Raw genomic sequence first — 23,131 nt, forward strand, 5'->3', positions numbered from 1 at the left:
CCCTCTGGCATCTCTCCCTGCTCTCTGGTGTTCTGCTATTCCTGTAGTTTATCCATGTTCTTTTACTCAATTGCTTCGCTACCTTACATTCCTGGGTTCGAATCCTCCTGGGGTGTGGAGTTTTCAGTTATATATATATATATATATATATATATATATATATATATATATATATATATATATGTCGTACCTAGTAGCCAGAACGCACTTCTCAGCCTACTATGCAAGGCCTGATTTGCCTAATAAGCCAAGTTTTCCTGAATTAATATATTTTCTCTAATTTTTTTCTTATGAAATGATAAAGCTATCCTTTTCATTACATATGAGGTAAAAAAAAATTTATTGGAGTTAAAATTAACGTAGATATATGACCGAACCTAACCAACCCTACCTAACCTAACCTAACCTATCTTTATAGGTTAGGTTAGGTTAGGTAGCTGAAAAAGTTAGGTTAGGTTAGGTTAGGTAGGTTAGGTGGTCGAAAAATCATTAATTCATGAAAACTTGGCTTATTAGGCAAATCGGGCCTTGCATAGTAGGCTGAGAAGTGCGTTCTGGCTACTAGGTACGACATATATATATATATATATATATATATATATATATATATATATATATATATATATATATATATATAATGTATGTATGTATGTGTATATAGAATATGTGGAAGCTGGTCAGAATTGCATTTCACCTTTGTAAATGCACATTAATGACACTATGTAAAAAGACACATATAACACTGTTTATGTGGGGCAGACGTAAATCTGTGTATTTATGTATGTAGGTAAGATTAGCATTTTAAAAGGCACTACAATCACCTTCTGTGGTAGATTGTTCAATAAATCACTGAACTATATGTTTAAGAGATCTCTAACCCTGTCAATGCTGGTTATATATGCTTGTTAACATATATATGGTTATATATGCTGGTTAGCATTGTAAATGTGTGGCCACGTCTGTGGTAGAAAAAAATCTTTCTCTATTATTTGTGATTCACAATCGCAAATGTGAAATAAAAAGTTATCAACAATTATACGAAAGCTGAAAATGTTAAGACTTTTGTTTACAGTAGAACTTTGAACTTTCCGTCTGACATTATAAGCAAGGTCAGGCAGCAACTGATCATCCTTCACCGCTTCCTTGATGGCGGAGTTGCAGAGAAGGAGAATAAAAATAAATGTCAGCATTGCACTTGTCCGAAGCGCGATCCTGAACTTAATGGTTCATGACAATCGGCCCGAACCTCACAGCCCGTCCCCATCAAAGCCGGTCCCCATCCAGCCCGTCCCCATCAAAGCCCGTCCCCATCAAAGACCGTCCCCATCAAAGCCCGTCCCCATCAAAGCCCCTCCCCATCAAAGCCCGTCCCCATCAAAACCCGTCCCCATCAAAGCCCGTCCCCATCAAAGCCCGTCCCCATCAAAACCCGTCCCCATCAAAACCCGTCCCCATCAAAGCCCGTCCCCATCAAAGCCCGTCCCCATCAAAACCCGTCCCCATCAAAGCCCGTCCCCATCCAGCCCGTCCCCATCAAAACCCGTCCCCATCAAAACCCGTCCCCATCAAAACCTGCCCCCATCAAAGCCCGTCCCCATCAAAGCCCGTCCCCATCAAAACCCGTCCCCATCAAAACCCGTCCCCATCAAAGCCCGTCCCCATCAAAGCCCGTCCCCATCAAAGCCCGTCCCCGTCAAAGCCTTTCCCCATCAAAGCCCGTCCCCATCAAAGCCTGTCCCCATCAAAGCCCGTCCCCATCAAAACCCGTCCCCATCAAAACCCGTCCCCATCAAAGCCCGTCCCCATCCAGCCCGTCCCCATCAAAACCCGTCCCCATCAAAGCCCGTCCCCATCCAGCCCGTCCCCATCAAAACCCGCCCCCATCAAAGCCCGTCCCCATCAAAGCCCGTTCCCATCAAAGCCCGTCCACATCAAAGCCCGTCCCCATCAAAGCCCGTCCCCATCAAAACCCGTCCCCATCAAAACCCGTCCCCATCAAAACCCGCCCCCATCAAAGCCCGTCCCCATCAAAGCCCGTTCCCATCAAAGCCCGTCCACATCAAAGCCCGTGCCCATCAAAGCCCGTCGTCATAAACAAAGGCTAAATGCTTGTTAATCCACCCTCCAAACCCCCGGTAATGACAAACACTTTACACGCGACTCACAACTAATGATGTTCGAACATTTCTCGAACAGTGCTTCACTGGCGGCCTCTGTTTAAATCACAACTTTGTAAATGTTTCACCCACGAACTACAAACAATTAACCGCCAAGAGAACCTAAGCACCTAACCTAACCAAGCCTACGTCTATGCATAGAACATATGCAATATGAACATATGCATTAGCATATATGCAAATATTATGGAATATGATATCCACCAGCGACATTAATTATATATCTGTGAACGCTCATGCACCAAGCAAGAAAGGCATACCAATACAAAATCACGGACGATCCTAATTAAAAAAAGAAAAAAGAAGAAGAGTATTTGAGGGCATAATTTGTCCTGTGCCGCACTAATGGAGCCAGGAAACATGTCTCTCTAGAGACATAACAGAAGACTTCCCCTGCACTCCATGTTACAGAGACAGAACAGAAGACCCCCTACATCCCATGCTACACAGATAGAACAGAAGACCCCCCTACACCCCATGTTACAGAGACAGAACAGAAGACCCCCCTACACCCCATGCTACACAGATAGAACAGAAGACCCCCCTACACCCCATGTTACAGAGACAGAACAGAAGACAGAAGACCCTCTCCATTACACCCCATGCTACACAGACAGAACCAAAGACTCCCCCTACACCCCCATGCTACACAGACTGAACAAAAGAGCCCCTACACCCCATGCTACACAGACAGAACAAAAGAGCCCCTACACCCCATGCTACACAGACAGAACAAAAGACCCCCCTACACCTCATGCTACACAGATAGAACAAAAGACCCCCCTACACCCCATGCTACACAGACAGAACAAAAGACCCCCTACACCCCATGCTACACAGACAGAACAAAAGACCCCCCTACACCCCATGCTACACAGATAGAACAAAAGACCCTCCTACACCCCATGCTACACAGACAGAACAAAAGACCCGCCTACACCCCATGCTACACAGATAGAACAAAAGACCCTCCTACACCCCATGCTACACAGACAGAACAAAAGACCCCTACACTCAAAAGCTCAGACAGAATAGCTGACGCCATATGCAGACACCAAGAGCTGTTATGTATGTCTACCCCGTCCTTCAGTACCTGTTACACTCTCAATCCCTCATAGTCACCATTCTCCACTGATCCCACTGTTACTGCTGCCCAAGTCTATGTTCTTGCTACTTCAAATAATCTTCACTTTTAGCTGCCTTTAAAGTTCGCTTAATCAGAAATGCATGAGCCCAAGCAACCCGCCCAACCTATTGACGCCGATGGACAGAAAAAGTCAATATTTATTTTTACTAATACGTCGCATTTTTATCGGATTGATTGATTCCGTTAAGACTGCAACATAATAAGTGAGAGGACGGGTTGAAAATGAAGGTTTAAGTGAACAGAATGCACAAGGAGTGGTGTGGCATAGTCTGCAGTAAGCCTAATCACTTTGTTAAGCGGGGTGAAAGTGACTATATTAACAGAAAAAATTAGATAACAAATTACCTTAAGGGTGTTACACCTAGCCATAGGCAGCGGCAGGGTGCTGCTGTCCAGCTGACCAAGTCTAGTAGGGGCCAGATTTCACGAAGCAGTTACGCAAGCACTTACGAACCTGCACATCTTTTCTCAATGTCTGGCGGCTTTGTTTACAATTAATAAAAAGTTAATGAGCTCCGAAGCACCAGGAGGCTGTTTATAACAATAACAACAGTTGATTGGGAAGTTTTGATGCTTGTAAACTGTTAAATAAATGTAACAAAAGCCGTCAAAGTTTGAGGAAAGATGCACATGTTCGTAAGTACTTGCGTAACTGCTTCGTGAATCTGGCCCCTGGACCCTGTTGTTGTTGTTTAAGAATCAGCTACTGGGAACAAAAAGTTGCAAGTAGTACGGGCTATGGTGAGCCCGTAGTGGACTTACCTGGTACAGGAGCGGGGCTCTAACTTGACAACCTGGACCTGTTGTTGTTGTTGTTTTAGATTTAGCTACTCAGAACGAAATGTCCATGTAGCACGGGCTATGGTGAGCCCGTAATTGAGTTCGGTTATTCGCGATAACCTTGTTACTCTGATGTTTGAGTCAAAATTTTAAATGGAGGTGGAGTTTCGTCCTTTTTCCCTGTTTCTTTTTAGCTTCTGTTTTGGTCATGTTTTAATAACATTATCTTGGTGGCGGATGTAGGTGCAGAATGTTCACTAATAAGTCCCATTCTTTAACAGCTTTTCTAATCATTGTAGTCGCTGTGGAATGTGCATCTAATGCAGCTGCTGTCGTTGGATTAATGTTTAGATTGATGCGCAGAGCTTCAGTAGCTTCACATTCTAATAAGTAGTGCAATAGTGGCGCCTTTGCTTCTGTACCACAGATATGACACTCTTTAACTATTGGAACCTGGACCCGCTTCCTGCCCGTCATATAGTGTCAAGCGCTCATCCACCTGTGCACCTCACCCATCACTTTACCACGAGTCTGTTAAAATGGGTCTACCTGCTTGCTGCCACATGTGCACATACAATCTACTGTACAGAGATACCACATACGGTTATTGTAGAGCCAGCACGACTTCTGCGACATGGACTACCATGTTCCAGAGTATCCGCAACGTACGACGACGCCAGCATACTGTAAGCACCAAACTCTTGTTTTACTGTGCTACTGTCTATCTGCTCGTCGACCCTCTGATCAGCCAGATTACTCGGTTTGCTACCCACTCGCACCTGGTGTAGGCTTGAGTTAGACACGATGGAGAATACGTTATTATTTGTGTGGTATCACAATGGCTCCACCTGTCGAGCGAATGTTTATTGTACACAACATATTCAGATATACATGCATGTTTTATTGACTGTCAGCATGACAAATCATTATTATACTGATGGTGTATGCCATTATACTGATTACCCAAGTATCCAGTTGGATCTCCAGTGTTTCCCTTGCAACCGGCAGTGCTAGGAAAGCCATGTTAGTGATTAACTCTTTTAGTAACCGTTAAGACAGGATTATCCGTGAGTGAACCGCATGATCGATCAGTTGAGGCGTCCCAGTATCCCTCTGACATGATATTAGCTTTGACATCAATAGAGAGCAACGTGAGCACCCTGTGTACTAGTACATAAGTTTTATAAATAAACATTGCTAAATTTTACGATGATTTCTGTGTTAAATACTGCCTCTTGCATAGTACTAATTCTTACATAGTACTAATAGTTCAGTACTAATTATCACTTCAAGTTTCAACGCCATAAAAAGCCTTTAATCATATAGTTACATATTTGATGAGGACCCATTGAGAAGTCCTTTAGAGTGCTTTGGTTGCGTTGCAGTTGACCCAGAGGACCAACATGCGTGAGGACCAGGTGAGACTACGGCCAGGGGCGGCCCCACAGCATGGACCAGTACTCCACCAAGAGCACCCTGGTCCTGTACAATTGATCCTGTATTCGCTAAACTCAACTGGCATTTGTTGAAGTTATCCGCTATAGCAAAGTGATGATGTTGCATGCAATTGCAGTCAGGGGTAAATTCCTCATTGAAGTTTATGCCGCAGATGGGTTAAGGAGATGAGTTGTCCTCCGTGACAATTAGTTATGGCAACAGGAGGCAACTTGCCACAGCTGCTCCTCATGCTTGGATGAAATGTACTCACTTATTTGTGCTTGCGGGGGTTGAGCTCTGGCTCTTTGGTCCCGCCTCTCAACTGTAACAGAAGCAAACTTGTTTTTCAATGCAAGCACTATGTGTGAGTGGCAGTGTGAACTCTGTAGAGGCGCGATGTGTTGATAGGTCATCTGTGTTAAGTATTAATGTACATTTTTTGCTGTTTGATATTGTGGTTGGAGGTCACTTTAATAAATGTTCCTTTTGATTTTATTTCAAGTGCATCAGGTGTGACTTTTTAGTTTAAATTACAGTGTGAAATACTTTGAGCGTTGTCCCCCCTTTTACACAGATTTTCCAAGCTGGTTACTCTCTACTGACCAGCGGTCATACTAAGATTTTTCGCCGAAGTTTATTTTAGTCCATCGTTCCTGCGTAGTGGAATTGGGGATTTTTTACTAGTAACATTGGAGATGCTTTCAGTACGGCACCAAGTTTTGGTGTATATACCTATATGTAGTTAGACACTAAGCTCACATATCTGAAAATAATAAAGCGACGAAATGACACAATCTGACAGTAATCCAGAACGGTCCAGGGGTGGTCCAAGACGGTCCAGGACGGTCCAAGACGGTCCAGGACTGTCCAGGGCGGCCCAGGATGGTCCAGAACGGTTCAAGACGGTCCAGGACTCCAGGGCGGTCCAAGACGGTTCAGAACGGTCAACGGCGGTCCAGGGTGGCCCAGGACGGTCCAGGGCGGTCCAAGACGGACCGGAACGTCGTGGGTTCTTCATCTGCAGACGTGTGGTCCCGGTGCCATGTGTTCAGCCACGTTATTATGAGTCGTCGTCTATTAATATGTCACTTATTTCGATTGTGGAACTAATTCATTATTTTGAGTCTTGTTTACGTACGTTATCTTCTATCATTAAACAATATTTTACAGTAGTCATTTATTGTTACAAGCTGGATTGGGGACTGGGGCCAGAAGGAGATATTTAAGGTTCAGTAATAATAACCAGATCATTACAATAATCAATTGTCTCTTGTCATCAGAAATTTGCAGTTCTGGGTACTTTTATTCAAACCAGCTTTAAATGGGTAATATGAAAATAATCTTAAAACATTAATCTAGTGGGTGAATCTGACCACTGAAAAACAAGTTTGTGTACCTTGCATGTGACACTAATGATTATGGAGCATAACAAATGTTCATACAAAAAATATGAAAACTAAGTACCATTGTTCATGTTGTCAACTGTAAACATAACATTTTAGGCTGTATATGTACTCACCTAATTGTATTCAACTGTGTATGTACGGGTTGAGTGTTTGTAGGGGGTTGAGCTTTGGTTCTTTGATCCCGCCTCTCAACTATCAGTCAACTGGTGTACAGATTCCTGAGCCTATTGGGCTTTATCATATCTTCATCTGAAACTGTGTATGGTGTTTACCTCCACCAAATCATTTAGTAAAGCATTCCATTTGTTCACGATTCTGACAAAATTCTTTCTGATGCCTCTGTGACTCATCTGGGTACTCAGTTTCCACTATTTGTGTGCACTCACCTATTTGTGCCTGCGGAATCGAGCTCTAGCTCTTGGACCCCTAGCCGTTGGTTGTGTAATGACTCCTAGCCTATTTCCCTATCATACCTGATTTTAAAATTATGAATGGAGTTAGCCTTGGAGGCGTGGTCGAGGGCCGGGCCGCGGACACGCTAGGGCCCCAAAATCATCTCCGGTAACCTCAAGGTAGCCTCTGTAATCTGCTCCTTTATGTCGTTCCATTTACTTACTACCCTTACGCTAAAGGAAAACTTTCTAACACCTCAATGACACATCTGAGTCTCTAGCTTCCATCAGTGACCCCTTATCCTGTTATTATTCATTGTAAATATTTCCACTGTTTCCACCCTGTCAATCCCTCTAAGCATTTTATACATCTGTATCATGTCCCCTCTCCTCCTCTTTCTTTCTAACGTCGTCAGGTTTAGTTTCTTCAGTCTCTCTTCGTACCTTATCCCTCGCAACTCTGGGATGAGTCTCGTTGCAAACTTCTGCACCTTTTCGAGCTTCTTTATGTGTGTTTTTTTTTAGATGGGGGTTCCACGATGGGGCGGCATACTCTAAGATTGGCCTCACATAGGCGGTATACAGTGATCTAAAAGCCTCCTTATTCAAGTTTCTGAAGAATGTTCTGACTTTTGCCAGAGTGGAGCATGCTGCTGACGTTATTCTATTTATATGAGCCTCTGGAGTTAGGTTTGGTGTTATATCAACTCCCAGGTCTTATTCTCTAGTCGTTATAGGGAGATCATTTCTCGTCATCGCGTACTGGCTTTTTGGTTTCCTTGCTCCTGATCCCGTTTCCATCACCTTACACTTGCTAGTGTGGAACTCTAGCAGCCATTTCTATGATCAGCTCTGCAACTTGTTCAAGTCATCCTGGAGAATCTTATAAACCTCATCTGTCTCAATCCTCCTTATTAGTTTTGCATCATCTGCAAACATCGAGATATAAGACTCAATTCCTGCAGTTAAGTCATTTACAAAAATGAGAAATAGTATGGGTCCCAGCACCGATCCTTGAGGCACACTCTACGCCAGTCCGACTCCTCGCCCCTCACTCATCCTGACACCTGTCTGTTAGGTAATTCTTTACTCTTGTTAATGGGTTTCCGTCTACACCCGCTTGCCTATGAAGTTTGTATAGTAACCTCCTGTGAGGTACTATATCAAAGGCTTTTTGGCAGTCCAGAAATATGCAATCTGCCCAGATATATTGGATTCATCAGGCATGCTTTCCCCTCTCTAAAGCCGTGTTGTTGTTTACTTACAAACCAAATTCTTTCTAGGTGTGCAACTAATCTTAACCTTATAATTCTTACAAGTACTTTGCAAGGAATGCTTGTGAGTGACACTGGTCTGTAGTGAAGTGCTTCTTCTCTATCTCCTTTCTTGTAAATTGTCACCAAGTGACTCAAGTGAAGGCGGGGCTAGGAACCCCGCCTTCCGTAGATTAATGCAGTGACTCATTTCTCATGCATATATATATATGTGTGGTGTGTGTGTGTGTGTGTGTGTGTGTGTGTGTGTGTGTGTGTGTGTGTGTGTGTGTGTGTGTGTGTGTGTGTGTGTGTGTGTGTGTGTGTGTGTGTGCTCGCGCACGCGCGTTTTTTTGTAAAACCACACAAATGTATATGTACAATTAAATTAGAAGCGAATGTAACTACACTTTTATAAGAAAATTCTGACAGTGTATTTTTGTATACACCAAGAGAATGTAGTGTGTCAAAGGGAGTGTGATGAGGTGAAAGGTTCCTCTTGAGGGTTGACACACAGCTGAGTGTGGGCGTAAGGTGCTGTCTCAACACTGCTGTGTTGACACGAATATAAACATAAACACAGACGCCAGCCTTCACACAAGACGAAGTGACAACAAGTAAGCACAGTGAAGAGATCAAGGAGTGTAAATCTCTTAACCTTTTCCTTACTATAGGTAGGCTATTGGCTCTTCTGGATAAGTAAAACGACAATAAATTATTAATCCTCACATTACTCTTCGCAAGGTATTAATTATTATATTTGGTCAAGGTATTAATGATTAATACCTTGCGACCAAATATAAATAGGCTAGAAATAAAAATGTCAATTGGCCTAAAATGATCTGGTTTAATGTAACCAATTTGATCTAAAATCAACTCTTAACCAGGGAAGGACCACTGCTTAGATTTCAGTGATACTGGAATGAGCAGACAGCACCCCTCCCCTACCCCCAAAACAGTCATTAACACTGGCAGACTACAGTGCCAAAGAAAGGAAAAATATCGGCAAAAATATGCCACAAGCCTATCTACCCTGCTCACCTACAATGTGCTAACCTAGCACACCTCATCAACAAAAATATATATATATACATACGAACCTAAAGCGGACGCGCCACTAATTTTAACCTCCTCATTCTTACTAAACCCCCTTGGCTATAAAAATACAAACCCCACAACAATGTTTGTCAAAGGTGTCGTGAAAGTCGTGCTGCTTAGGTAAATCAGTGTATAGTATCTGGCACCAATGTATAATACATCAAATACTGCAATCAGCTAATTAAGGTATATTACGGATTTTTGAAAATCAGACTAAGATTACCTACAGCAGAGGTGGAGGTTTATCATGATAAATAGAAAATAATGAAAGGGGAAATGAAAAGTGCTGTAAAAACAGGAATAGGATAAGAAAGCCAAAAACAGCAAGGGAGCAACAATGAAGAGTAATTATGAATGTAGAAGTGAAAGAGCACTGTGGGAGAGGATTGTAACGTGAGGAAGGTGTTGGCAGCGCTGGTTAAGGCAGCGACGTTACCCCGGGCGCGGCGGGGAGAGGCTGCCAGCCCGGGAGGTGCCCCCTCGTGGGCCCCCACTGCCCACCATAATAACCCCCCCCCCCTCCCACCTCCTCTCCTGCCCCCTCCCACCCTCTTTCTCTCTTCCTGTCTGTCTGTCTGTCTGCGTCTTCCCAGTCTGTTTGTCTGTCTGTCTGTTTCTTCCTTCTGTCTTTCTGACTGTTTTCCCTCTGGCTGTCTTTCCTATGTCTGTTTGTCTCCCCCTCTTTCTGTCTGTCTGTCCCCCCTCTTTCTGTCTGTCTCTCTCTCTCTCTCTCTCTCTCTCTCCTTCAGAACTGCTATATGTGCTACTCTGCTTCTTCATCTGTCCAGGGTTCGAGACCCAGCAGTACGTAAACTTGAAAAATAACAAAAAACAAACTTGCGATTGTCTTTATTTGTTGTGCTATAGACTACGAAAGCTTTTACTGATTTTATTTAACAGATTGCCGCAATATATCTAATTTTTTGTTTAGGCAATATATTATTTTACCTTTCTGTATGTGAACGCTGATGCCTTTTCCCATTCTTTTTCAAATTGTTTCTTTCTTGCTTGCATTACAGCTAAGAATATAGACCCCAGTAGCGTTGACAACGTCATGGGAGGATGTCAAACGACGGTGAGTTCGGGTTATGTCTATACGTAGTGTCAGATGTGAATAATGGACTTTTGGTACATTTTTTTTTTTTACACAGGTGGGTACAGGAACAGACTCCTGCTAGCAAACTGAGTACTTTCCCTTCGCTTTTATTCATCTTGACTATTTTCGAACCTGTGACTTTAAGATGTGTTGCATTCATTTCCAGACCACCAACCAAGAGGCCTGGAGCCAGATTTACGAAGCAGTTACGCAAGTACTTACGAAGGTGTACATCTTTTCTCAATCTTTGACGGCTTTGGTTACATTTATTAAAGTTTACATGCATGAAAACTTCCCAATCAACTGTTGTTATTGTTATAAACAGCCTCCAGGTGCTTCGGAGCTCATTAACTGTTTAATAATTGTAAACAAAGCCGCCAAAGATTGAAAAAAGGTGTACAGGTTCGTAAGTGCTTGCGTAACTGCTTCGTGAATTTGGCCCCTGGTTAGAGGCCGGGCCGCGAGGACGTTGATCCTCGGAACCATCTCAACGTAAACACACCTGAATCGGCCTAAAAACCTGACTTAACATAATCTGAATCTGTGCCAATACACATGTATAATACAGCCCATCCTCCTGTTGTTAGTATTTATAGTAACGATGAGGACCATAGTACATACATGACGTAACGGACAATTAGAAAGTAGAAATAGTTACTACTGAATTTGGATAAACTGGAAAAAGATTTTGTATTTACGTTGCAAAGACAACCTAAACTAACCAAACCTAACCTTCCTAGGCCTAATGCACGCTATCTGAGGCCTAATATAGTACATATATGTGTTGTACTAAGCCTAAGAATATTTAAGTTTTGTTTTAGCTTTATTTTTTCGGACTAAACTGAATAGTACCAAATTCTATTTAATTGCCTTTTTACTTCAATGTTTGTACCTTTTTTTTTTGCAGGGAAATTCCAGGCCCAACGCCTCTGGCTGGCGCACTAAGTGTTACTTGTTTCTGTTTTACTTAGGCAGAGTATGGGTATTTATGACTCGTATGGTCGCTTCAGTAAGATTTTGCCCCATGTGTTTAACAACTTCTTCTGCTCTGTTGAATCTAAGTAGAAATCTTATTTGGTTTGTAACTGTGTACTGAGTTAGATAATGTTCCAGTGAATGTTTGTACTATGGTGCACACAGTAACAAAAATACTATCTAAACAGGAGGATAAGTTGATATTACTTTATAACTCAGAAAATACCGATTTTTTTGTTATACTGAAAAATCCCGCCAATAGTCTTTTGTAGTATTGGTACCGGTCGATAGTCTGTTTTTGAGTATTAGTTCGGTCGATAGTCTGTTTTTATGTATTAGTTCGGTCGATAGTCTGTTTTTATGTATTAGTTCGGTCGATAGTCTGTTTTTATGTATTAGTTCGGTCGATAGTCTGTTTTTGTAATACTAGTATTACTAATATGTAGTATTAACGAGGGGTCATAGATGGAAATTGGAGACGCAAATCAGTCATAGAGACGACAGGATATATGAGCTTTATAATGAATATTATTTAATAACGAAAAAATAAATAGAGACATAAGGAAGATCTTTTACAGTGTTAGAACTGTCAATAAATGTAATTGGTTAGATGCAGGAGTCGTTGAAGCAAATTCGATTCAAAATTTTAAATGTAAATATGATGCAAGCGTAAGAAATGAGGTATTGTATTATTCTAAGAATGTTCGGAGGGCGTGGCTAGGAGCCTAGCTCGATCCTGCAAGTATATCTAGGTGAGTACACCCTCTAGAAATCATTTTGTCAGTGTCCGAATTGTTTAAAAATGAAATGCACAAGTAAGTGATGTGGTGGCGGCAGACTCCACACACAGTTCCAAATAAGAGCCCAATAGGGTAAGGAATCTGTACACCAATTGGCTGACAGTTGAGAGGCGGGACCAAAGAGCCAAAGCTCAACCCACTTCCCCCACAAGCACAATTAGGTGAGCATACACACCTCTGCTGTAGGAAAGAGCACCAACAACACTAATCAGTATTATTGGCGTTGAGGAGAAAGTTGTCATGTGGTGTCTGTGAGAGGCAGAGGACGCGGTTCCCCAGGGTCGCCTAAGACGTCAAATCATACTAGCTCGTGACGTCCACCAGGTTAACTTTATATGTTATAGTGTTTACTAGGCTACCGTAAATTTTGACTAAACATTTTAAACTATTATTTGCGGGATTCGAATCGTGGTTGAAGATGTCAAAGTCCCACATGCGGCTATTTTATTACCACAAGGGACTTGGTGAAGTGCACCTACCGGTTCTTGATTTCACTGTTTTTTAGAACCTCCGATTCATACATATACATACACACGCGCACGCCTGTGTGTGTGGGCCAGAGCATGCTGATGTATTACTACATGCTAAGAATCAGTTGACTGCAAATGATTCTTCCACAAATACAGTAATACAATCCCTCTCTATAATCTTTAAATAAGATTAGGCTGTTATGTAAGTCAAAGTTCAGAGGTGAGATTTTTTAAGTAGGTACATCTCTAAGAAACTTGATAAGGCTTGGCTGCATCACGCTTATGTTTAGGAAACAAAAACGGATTTAGTCTGAGAAACCAGAATGTTTTTTTTTACAATAAAAGCCGTTTAATGTAGATATGTCTAGCCGGGCTCCTGGACAAAACAAAGTCCAACTGTGCTTCGTATTTGCCTACACAGCCCATCTTTGTAATTTTCCTCCCACATTACGCAGTGATCGCAGATGTGGCTCTTTACTGCATTGGCAAACTCTGGGTGCCTTATGAGGACATCATGAACACAAGAGTGAATAAGGTAGCAGTGACACTGAAAGTCCCATGCCTTTGTATGACTAACCATCCTGTGTGATGGGGATGTTTAGCATCACGTAGCTAGTTTTTTGACACGCTGTACTCCCCTTCATGTAGTCTTGGGTAGCTACACATATGTGGATGTACCTAAATGTGTTTATAAAAATAAAAAATAAAGTGTCTCTTTATCTAAAGCGTTTTGGAAGTCTACAGCAGATAAATGATGTTACGATCAGTGACGCCTGAAAACAATATGAAATAAAAATGCCTTGTGTAATAGTTCATGTCTCCTTTACTCAAGCGGGTCCTGAATTAGGAATTTTATTAGTGATGAATTTTTTCTAATTACATTTTAATGCCTGCTATCTATATAATTTGATAATTACAGTACTTTCTGCTAAAACTGTGTTGACGGTGGGTGTTTGCTATTATGGTTTGATCTTAAAATAAATGTACGTAGTTCTTCCTCTATGTTTTTTAATAATTTTTCGTTTCTTGTAAAGATATCAAACTGATTCCACTGACGAAAGTGGGATGCATGTCTGACCCATGTATTGGCCTCTAATACTAAAGTTAATAAAAACTGAATAGTTTTGTCATTATTATTTTATCATTTGGGTATATTTCACAATGTATAGTCGGTTGGAACTCCAGGCACAGATGTGTTATACACTGAGTAGGGATGAGGTATTTCTTACCTTATTAATCCCTAACTTTCACTCCACACATTGTTCGGCCTAGCCTAGGCGAGAGAATACAAGTTGTGCACCCAGGTTAGGTATGACCAAGCACAGCAGCTGGTACCTCGCTTAACTGTCGCTAGAAATACCTGTTACCGGTGGTACCTGTCGCTCGATATACCTGTAACCGGTGGTACCTGTCGCTGGATATACCTGTTACCGGTGGTACCTGTCGCTGGATATACCTGTAACCGGTGATCTCTGTCACTGGATACATCTGTTACCGGTGGTACCTGTCACCAGAGGTAGGTGTTACCGGTGGTACCTGTCACCAGAGGTAGGTGTTACCGGTGGTACCTGTCACCAGAGGTAGGTGTTACCGGTGGTACCTGTCACCAGAGGTAGGTGTTACCGGTGGTACCTGTTACCAGAGGTAGGTGTTACCGGTGGTACCTGTCACCAGAGGAAACTACCAGGACACTCGTACCCTGAAACACCTCAGTGAGACTAATTATGAGACACAAACTGGAGAACGTAATTGTTTCTCGTTCATCACACAAAGAGAATAATGATAAAAGGTGAAAACGGGTGAAATTCTGAATAAATAATATCTACGCATCGAGACCAATTAGAACATCAATTAGCATACCGATGATAAGCAAAACAGAAAAATCTTTCTGAATACTGAAGCTGATGATGTCCTTTGTTTTACTTCTTGACTGCCTTTCTGGGAGTACTTTAACTTGACTAGTCAACTAGGAGTGCTTTGTTTAGCTTGACTAGTCAACTAGGAGTGTTTTGCTTATCTTGACTGGTCTTCTGGGGGGTGCTTCGTTAACATTTTAAATGAAGCAAATTGATTGTGGGTATGCGGAAGATTGTGGGCCTGCGGGCCGCTCCAAGCAACAGCCTAGTGGACCAAACTCTCACAAGTCAAGCCTGGCCTCAGGCCGGGCTTGGGGAGTAGAAGAACCCCCAGAACCCCATCAACCAGGTAAATCTCGGAGAGCAACGATGGAACTTAGATATTCCAATAAAATATTATATTTCCTGACACATTAACAAACTTATACAAATTAAAAAAAAAGTTTTAAACCACTAAGCTTTATATCCCACTCAATCTCCATCAACCTCATTTTGAATTTATAATCACCATCACTCCTTTCCCTCCTTCCTCACCTATTCCTTTGGTCTTCAAAGCTAAAAGCTTGATGTCCTTTACCTGACAATGACAAAACGGTTCTAAGAAGTGGAACAAACACACTAGCGATGTAGAGAATGTAAATATGCACAACTCAACAAAAACAAAGTGAATTAAGGCACATAACTTCCTCTGGGTCATGACAACGCAACTTGTCAACGACGTGAGGGATCCCACGAGACGTGACTTGAGGGCTCCTACGAGACAATCGGTCACTAGTTCGTCTGAACCTCGGATTCAAAATATATATATATTGTGGTTTATCCCACCAATTGTGGAAAACAGAGCAACGAATTGACCTGTCCAGAGTACTTGTGAATTCCTAGGAACACTCTATGCAACATATAAAATGAATAATACCAAAGTTTATACACTATCCTAAGACTATTTCCTAGGCTACTGACATTTATTCGCCAATCTAAAGGATATAGCCTTGGTTAGTGACATTATACACCAGTCTAAAGATGTAGCCTAGACTACTGATATTTATACACTAGCCTAAGGAAATAGTCTAGGCTACTAACATTTATACACCAGCCTAAGGGTAGAGCCTAGACTATTGACATTTTTACTACACTGCCACAGTTCGCAAAAAAAGACAAATTAACCTGAAATATAATTCAAGCATAGGTTACGCCACATGCAATTCCTGAGTAACCAAAGGCCAATGTGGAAAAACAAAAGCCTGACTATTCAAGTTCAAAGATTTTCACCCCGTCATTGCAACACAATGAGCTAGGTAATGACTAAGGTTAAGTGGCAACTTGCTCAGTCCCTTTAAAGTTCACTTGCTTAACGGGGCGGGCTCTTGTCACACGCTAGCCTGCATGCAGCACACAAAGTTCAACAGAACCAGCCGAGACGCCCATTAAAATACCAAATATAGCATTAGAAATTGATATCAAACCCAAGTAACCAATAGCAAAGTGTCGAGGAAAGCACAAATTTGGCGAGAGTAATTATGCGAGTGTCATGTACTGCTGTTACCTTGTGTTTGTGCCCTAGACATTACAAAAATTACTCTCATCACTTCCTGATCTTAAGAGGTAATGTGCCATCAATCCGAAAGCCTACTTATATAAAATCAATTATGGTTACCGTTCACGCGGGCACATGACTATATTTTCCGTGTGCATAACCTAACCGGTTCCCGAATCTGGCCTAACATTATTAACATAATATTCATATAGATTTATACATTCTGTTAAACTCCCTCTAACGGTGGTACTCCCTCCCTTGTTAGTCATTTATCAAGATAAATTAAACCACTTTGGATTATCAAAATTCAACTGACGGAAAACACAGCGCCATTAGTTTGTCTCCTATTTTTTCATGCATAGGCCTAATACAGTCCTACACAATTAAATGTGTCCATGCATACAGTTTACAAATATTACTTTATCTTGCACTTGGATTATGCTGTATTAGCAGAAATATGATTGAATAATATAAATAAATGGAAAGACCTGTATTAAATGAAGGGGGATAGAAATGCGACGTTGAAACTCTCAGGATAATCTTTGAAGCAACATGTTAGAATAATTTTGATATAAAATAGGACACTTAACATACTATTCACCCCAAGGCAACACTACGAATGCTGGCTCTCGACGGTGTCAGTAGTTCATTAATATAAAACCATCCTCGTAAAATCATAGAGCTTACAACAGGTATTTGGTCAAACATATCAATATGTATTTCAATGTGATGACAAAACCACACATCAGAAAATGAATTATGTTGATTAATTTTTCAGGAATTCACATAATTCATGAATGAACCCTCACTGTATTTGCCCGCAGCCCGTCCTCAGAAACAAAGGCCTAAGTCCATTCTATCAACCCGCCAAACCCCCCTGTTTTTTAATGAAAAACGGGTTACACACGACTCACACCTGATGACGTCCTTACACTTCCGGAACAAGTGCTTCACTGACGACTTTTGTTCGAACCACAACACTGTAAATGCAAATACATGTACCCACGTACTACATATACAAATAATCGTCAACAGAACCTAAACAACTAACCAAACCTAACTAATGTCTAAATATGCACAGTATGCTAATATAAAATAATATTAATTTATATTTGAGAAAATTCCTATTTTGAATGAACATCATGTTAAAATTGATGAATGCGTCTGGGGCAATGCATACATGGCCCGCTGGATGCAATGGACTTGGTCTGAGGACAGGTGAATTTTAAGTCGTGTGTAATGTTTCCCCATTCATAAACAAAGAGTTTGGTGGCTCTACAGCTGCTTAATCACCCATGAACTGCAAATATAAATTACCAACAGAACCAAAACATAACCTAACTTACAGAGCACGTTTACAGTTGATAAATAAATACATCACTAGGCCGCCCTCAGCTGGTACGAGCAGAGGCTGAAGACTGCCGACTAGGATAATTCATATTTTGTACACAACTACGCGAGCTCGATGGTACTCTTTTTTTTTAATGATCAGCTGAGAAAACATTGGTTTTGCAAAGTAAATTTTTTTATTAATACATTAGGTACATTTGCATTTGTGCAGCTACCCTAGACTATATGAAGGGGAGTACAGTGTGTCAAAAAGTTAGCTACGTGATGCTAAAAAATCCCCATCACACAGGATGGTTAGTCATAGAGGCCTGTGATAAGTAGTCTGCACTGACAGACTCTGGGTTCGTTATGAGGATATCATGAGCACAAGAGTGAATAAGGCAGCAGTGGTAATAAAAGTCCCCATCTCGCAGGATGGTTAGTCATACAGGGTCATATGTTTAGTAGCCTACACTGGCAAATTTTGGGTACACTGTGAGGATATCTTCAAGAATACGAGAGTGAATAAAGTAATTGCAAAGCTCCAGGTACCTCATGCCAACTGGTAGGCAAGGCATTGAAGCAAATACCTAAATAGGTTTTAAGAATAGGACAAAAAGGATGCCCGAATGACGCCATCATTAGCTGGAACCAGTAGCACACTGATAGATTCAGCTCGCAAAGAGTGGACAGTGGATCTATAACTCCCCAACGTTCTTCACACAAATTTAAAAAATATATGTAAATTTATATATTTTAATTAATGAGCTAAAACATTTATTGAGTAAATTGACAAGACCCTGTTAAAGTGCTGATAAACGCCCTCATTCGCACCATTTCTTCCTGTTCACCTCTTTCACCCAGGAGTAATTGGGAACCTGGTTGTAAAAAACGATTCGCAGTTCGGTTATTTTGAGGGAAGGTTAGTAGGATGAGACGTCAGATGTTTGGCACTAATAAAATCACTGGAGGAAACTTAATACCCAAATGAGCCACAGAGACATTAGAAAGAACTTTTTCAGTGTCAGAGTAGTTAACAGATGGAATGCATTATGCATTAATGTGGTGGAAACAGACTCCATACACAGTTTCAAATGTAGATATGATAGAGCCCAGTAGACTCAGGAATCTCTACAACAGTTGATTGACAGTTGAGAGACGGGACCAAAGAGCCAGAGCTCAACCCCCGCAAACACAACTAGGTGAGTACAACTAGATGATTACTGGTGATTTCGAAGACAAGGCCAGAGTATAAAATATAGACAGTTACTACTAAGGTTTCCAAATAACTGCAGTTGAATTTCAACACTATAGGCCTATTTCGATGGTCAAAAAACAATAATAAAACATTGCGAGAGTAAATTTGTAACGGAGACAAAATAACAAAAAAACAGGTAGAAGCGTAGTATTGTAGCACGCACCTACTCAGGACCTGCCAGTCATGGTATTGTTACCCCTGATGTAACCTTCCCGCCACCACCCCACACCATGGGTGCCTAGTTTTTTCATACTAACACATTTAGGTCCGTCTGCGTTTATAGAGCTGCTCACACTACATAATGGGGAATACATTGTGTCAAGAACTAGCTACGTGATGCTAAAAATCCCCTTCACACAGTATGGTTAGTCATACAGATCAATGTGATTAGTCTAAAGTCCATAATGAAACTTACGCCTCCTGGATATACAATGACGGCCAAGATCGAGCAGAGATGTCTACTCCTGTAGCCACTTGCGAAAAAAACTAAGCTAGGTACCTATCCTCCTCAAATGCCTCAATGTGCATGGGAAGTGAACCCGGATTTTCTCTCAGATGAATACATAGTTGGACTAGGGATACACGACGCCTAAAATACCAGCCACCGACCTCCCGTGCAGCCCAGAGGTGCCCAGAGGTGCCCAGGGGTGCCCAGGGGTGCCCAGGCAGGAAAGGGAGAGATCCCGGCCGAGTGGGGTCACAACCCCGGGGCTCATTAATATGGGAGTGAATACATATATCTTGTACAGAGATACGCTATAATACTCTCAAGAGTGTGAGTGTGTGTACTCACCCAGTTGTGCTTGCGGGGGTTGAGCTTTGGCTCATTGGTCCCGTCCCGTCAATCAGCTGATGTACAGATTCTTAACCCTATTGGGCTCAATCAAATCTACATATGAAACTGTGTATGGAGTTACACCTCCACCACATCACTGCCTAATACATTCCAGTTGTTAACTGCTCTGACACTGAAAATATTATTTTTAATGTCTCTGAGGCTCATCTGGGTTCTAAGTTTCCACCTGTGTCCCATTGTTCGTGTTCCATCCATGCTAAATAGTTTGTCTTTGTCCACCCTGTCAATTCCTCTGAGCATTTTGTAGGTGGTGATCATGTCTCCTCTTACTCTTCTGTCTTCCAGGGACGTGAGGTTTAGCTTCCGTAGCCTATCCTCGTAGCTCATACCTCTCAGTTTGGCTGAGAGCTGGAGCTGCATGCTCCAGGATTGGTCTGACATAGGTGATATACAAGGTTCTGAACGATTCCTTGCACAAGTTTCTAAAGGCAGTTCTTATGTTGGCCAATCTAGCATATGCCGCTGATGATATCCTTTTGATTTGGGCTTCTGAGGACAGGTTCGGTGTGATATCAACCCTCAAACCTTTCTCTAATTGAATCTTGCAGGATTTCATCTCCCAGATGGTACATTGTATTCAGTGTCCTGCTCTCTTAAAAAAAAAAAATAATCTTCACCTAATTTCATTACTTTACACTTTACGCTTAGAGTTAAACTTTAGTAACCATTTTCTAGACCATTCCTTCAGTTTGTCCTGTAGTCTCTGTCTATCTTCATCTGTCTTGATTCTTCTCATAATTTTTGCATCATCGACAAATATTGAGAGGAATGAATCTATACCCTCTGGAAGATCGTTTACATATATCATAAACAAGATGGGTCCATGTACAGAACCCTGTGTACTTACCTAGTTGTGCTTACGGGGGTTGAGCTTTGGCTCTTTGGTCCCGCCTCTCAACCGTCAATCTACCGGTGTACAGGTTCCTGAGCTTCTCGAGCTCTCTCAAATCTACATATGAAACTGCGTATGGAGTCAGCATCCATCACATCACTTCCTGGTGCATTCCATTTACTAACTACTCTGATACTGAGAAAGATCTTTCTAATATCTATGTGGCTCATTTGGGTACTCAGCTTCCACTTGTGCCCCTATGAGCATGTGCAGTACCACTCTTGTTAAATAATCCATTCTTGTCTACCCTGTCAATTCCCCTAAGAATTTTGTATGTGGTGATCATGTCTCCTCGAACTCTTCTGTCCTCCAGCAACTGTATTCATCTAGTTGTGCTTACGGGGTTGAGCTCTGTCTCATTCGGCCCGCCTCTCAACTGTCAATCAACTTTTTTCACACCTTCAGGAAGCAGCCCGTAAAGGAAAGGGTGAAAGAAACTACCTATTTGTTTCCGCCATCGCCGGGGATCGATCCCCGGTCCAAAGGAATCCTGAGCGCTGTCCATTCAGCCACCAGGCCCCCTTCTGTATGCGTGCGTGTGTGTGTGTGTGTGTGTATTCACCTAGTTGTGCTTACGGGGGTTGAGCTCTGCTCTTTCGGCCCGCCTCTCAACTGTCAATCAAGTTTCTACTACTACTATTATTTGTTATTTTGTATTTATTATTTTTTTCATGTGTGTGTGTGTGTGTGTGTGTGTGTGTGTGTGTGTGTGTGATTGATTGATTGATTGATTGATTGATTGATTGATTGATTGATTGAGTGAGTGAGTGAGTGAGTGAGTGAGTGAGTGAGTGAGTGAGTGAGTGAGTGAGTGAGTGAGTGAGTGAGTGAGTGAGTGAGTGAGCGAGCGAGCGAGCGATCTCCATTAGCTTAGGACCTTGTACACCAGTAAATTGACAGTCGATTGGCGGGAGCAAAGAGCCGAAGCCCAACCCCCACAGATACAACTAGGTGAGAACAGTGGGGCATGGAGCCAGATGAAAATAGCCCCGCCGGTGTTAGATAGCAGAGCCAACTTAGCGCCACCTGTGAGCGCCGGCCCCCACTGTTGCACTGCACCTCTCCGGCAATATTCTTCAAGAACTATGTAATGTGGTGCCGTACACTTGTATCGTCCTTCCAGCACCGATCTTGTGCCAGGTAAGTCTTCTACGGGCTCACCATGGCCCGTTCTACTTGCCCCGCTCCTGTGCCAGGTAAGTTACGGGCTCACCATAGCCCGTGCTACTTGGAACGTGTTCCGAGTAGCTGAATCTATTACAACAACAACACTTGTATCATATTACATTGCTCCACTTCCAGGATCAACCTTGAAAACTCGTCGTTCTAATGTGCTGGACACGTGATTAGCGAAATAAGAATACTCACCTCCCTTCTATAATCGTATTCAGTACACGAGGCCTAACGCTACGCTCACGTTTTGAGTTCGGAAGGTTCAGCCACTAAGCTAGTGCTGTATTATCCGAGGCCAGATAAGAAAGACGAGGTCTATTAAGGCTTAACGCAGGTGAAGGTTGCGTCTCCCGCAGCGACCGTTCGTCGCTCGCGCCGTCTCGCTTGTCTTGTGTCACAGCTTCTGATCCGTAGCGAGGGGGCGTACGTGCTCCTGAATACATATATATCTCGACGGGCACAATGTGTTCTCAAAAGATTTACTTCTGTATTTTGTCCCGGGGAAGGCAATACTCCGAAAGGAGCAAGATGACCGACGATAAAGGAAAGGCTCATATTACTTACCAGTTCGACGAGCTTGACGATGCCTGGGCCTGTCTTGAAGTACTGCAAGCAGAGGGATATCCCTGAAGACTTCGGGGCGGCGTACGTCGGGGAGGTCGTGGTAGTAGTGGTGGTTGATACTTCCGACTTGGAGTGAGTTTCGGCCATCATGTCGTTGTTTTTGGAAGGGTCGTGTAGGGGTCTCCTTGTTGACTGTAATACTACTCAATATGAGTCACGCACAAACACGAGCACGTCCACCTCCCTCACTAGTTCGTAACGCACTGGCCTGGGATGGCGGAGTGTACCAGCACCCCCACCAACACCTCCACCAACACCCACCAACACCCCCCCACTACCCTAACGGGCCCCCTGCCACCCTCCGGGGCCCCGAGGAGCAGCACCTCCCTGAGGGGACCCCCACCAAACACCCCACCACCAACATAGTCACTTCCTTACGCCCCGCCCACCCCTTGACACAAACAGTTTTTTGTGTGTTTCTACCTCCATTATCATCAAATTTTCTTATTGAATTCAGGGCCCATCAGATTAAAACTATCCAAAGAGATCCAGTGCCTCAAGACAATCGGTCATTTGTGACTAACAAACCTATCTTTGCTGAGAGCGCTCTACGGTTTGGTAACTTGAATGCTGAGTGC

General features: G+C 42.5%; 1 protein-coding gene across 2 annotated transcripts in view; it reads right to left on the reverse strand.

Moving 5' to 3' along the window:
* LOC123746851 (CKLF-like MARVEL transmembrane domain-containing protein 4) overlaps window positions 1–22,781 on the reverse strand; it is a 158,139-nt gene extending 135,358 nt beyond the window's left edge. Inside the window, exon 1 of one of the 2 annotated variants that reach the window (XM_045728657.2) lies at window positions 22,494–22,781. In XM_045728657.2, the coding sequence (XP_045584613.1) occupies window positions 22,494–22,643 (150 nt within the window). In that variant the 5' untranslated portion in view covers window positions 22,644–22,781. The remainder of the gene's footprint in view (window positions 1–22,493) is intronic. The other variant, XM_045728669.2, reaches the window with a different exon arrangement.
* Window positions 22,782–23,131: the final 350 nt, after the last annotated feature.

Source organism: Procambarus clarkii, chromosome 10, assembly GCF_040958095.1.
Source record: "Procambarus clarkii isolate CNS0578487 chromosome 10, FALCON_Pclarkii_2.0, whole genome shotgun sequence".
Lineage (NCBI taxonomy): Eukaryota > Metazoa > Arthropoda > Malacostraca > Decapoda > Cambaridae > Procambarus > Procambarus clarkii.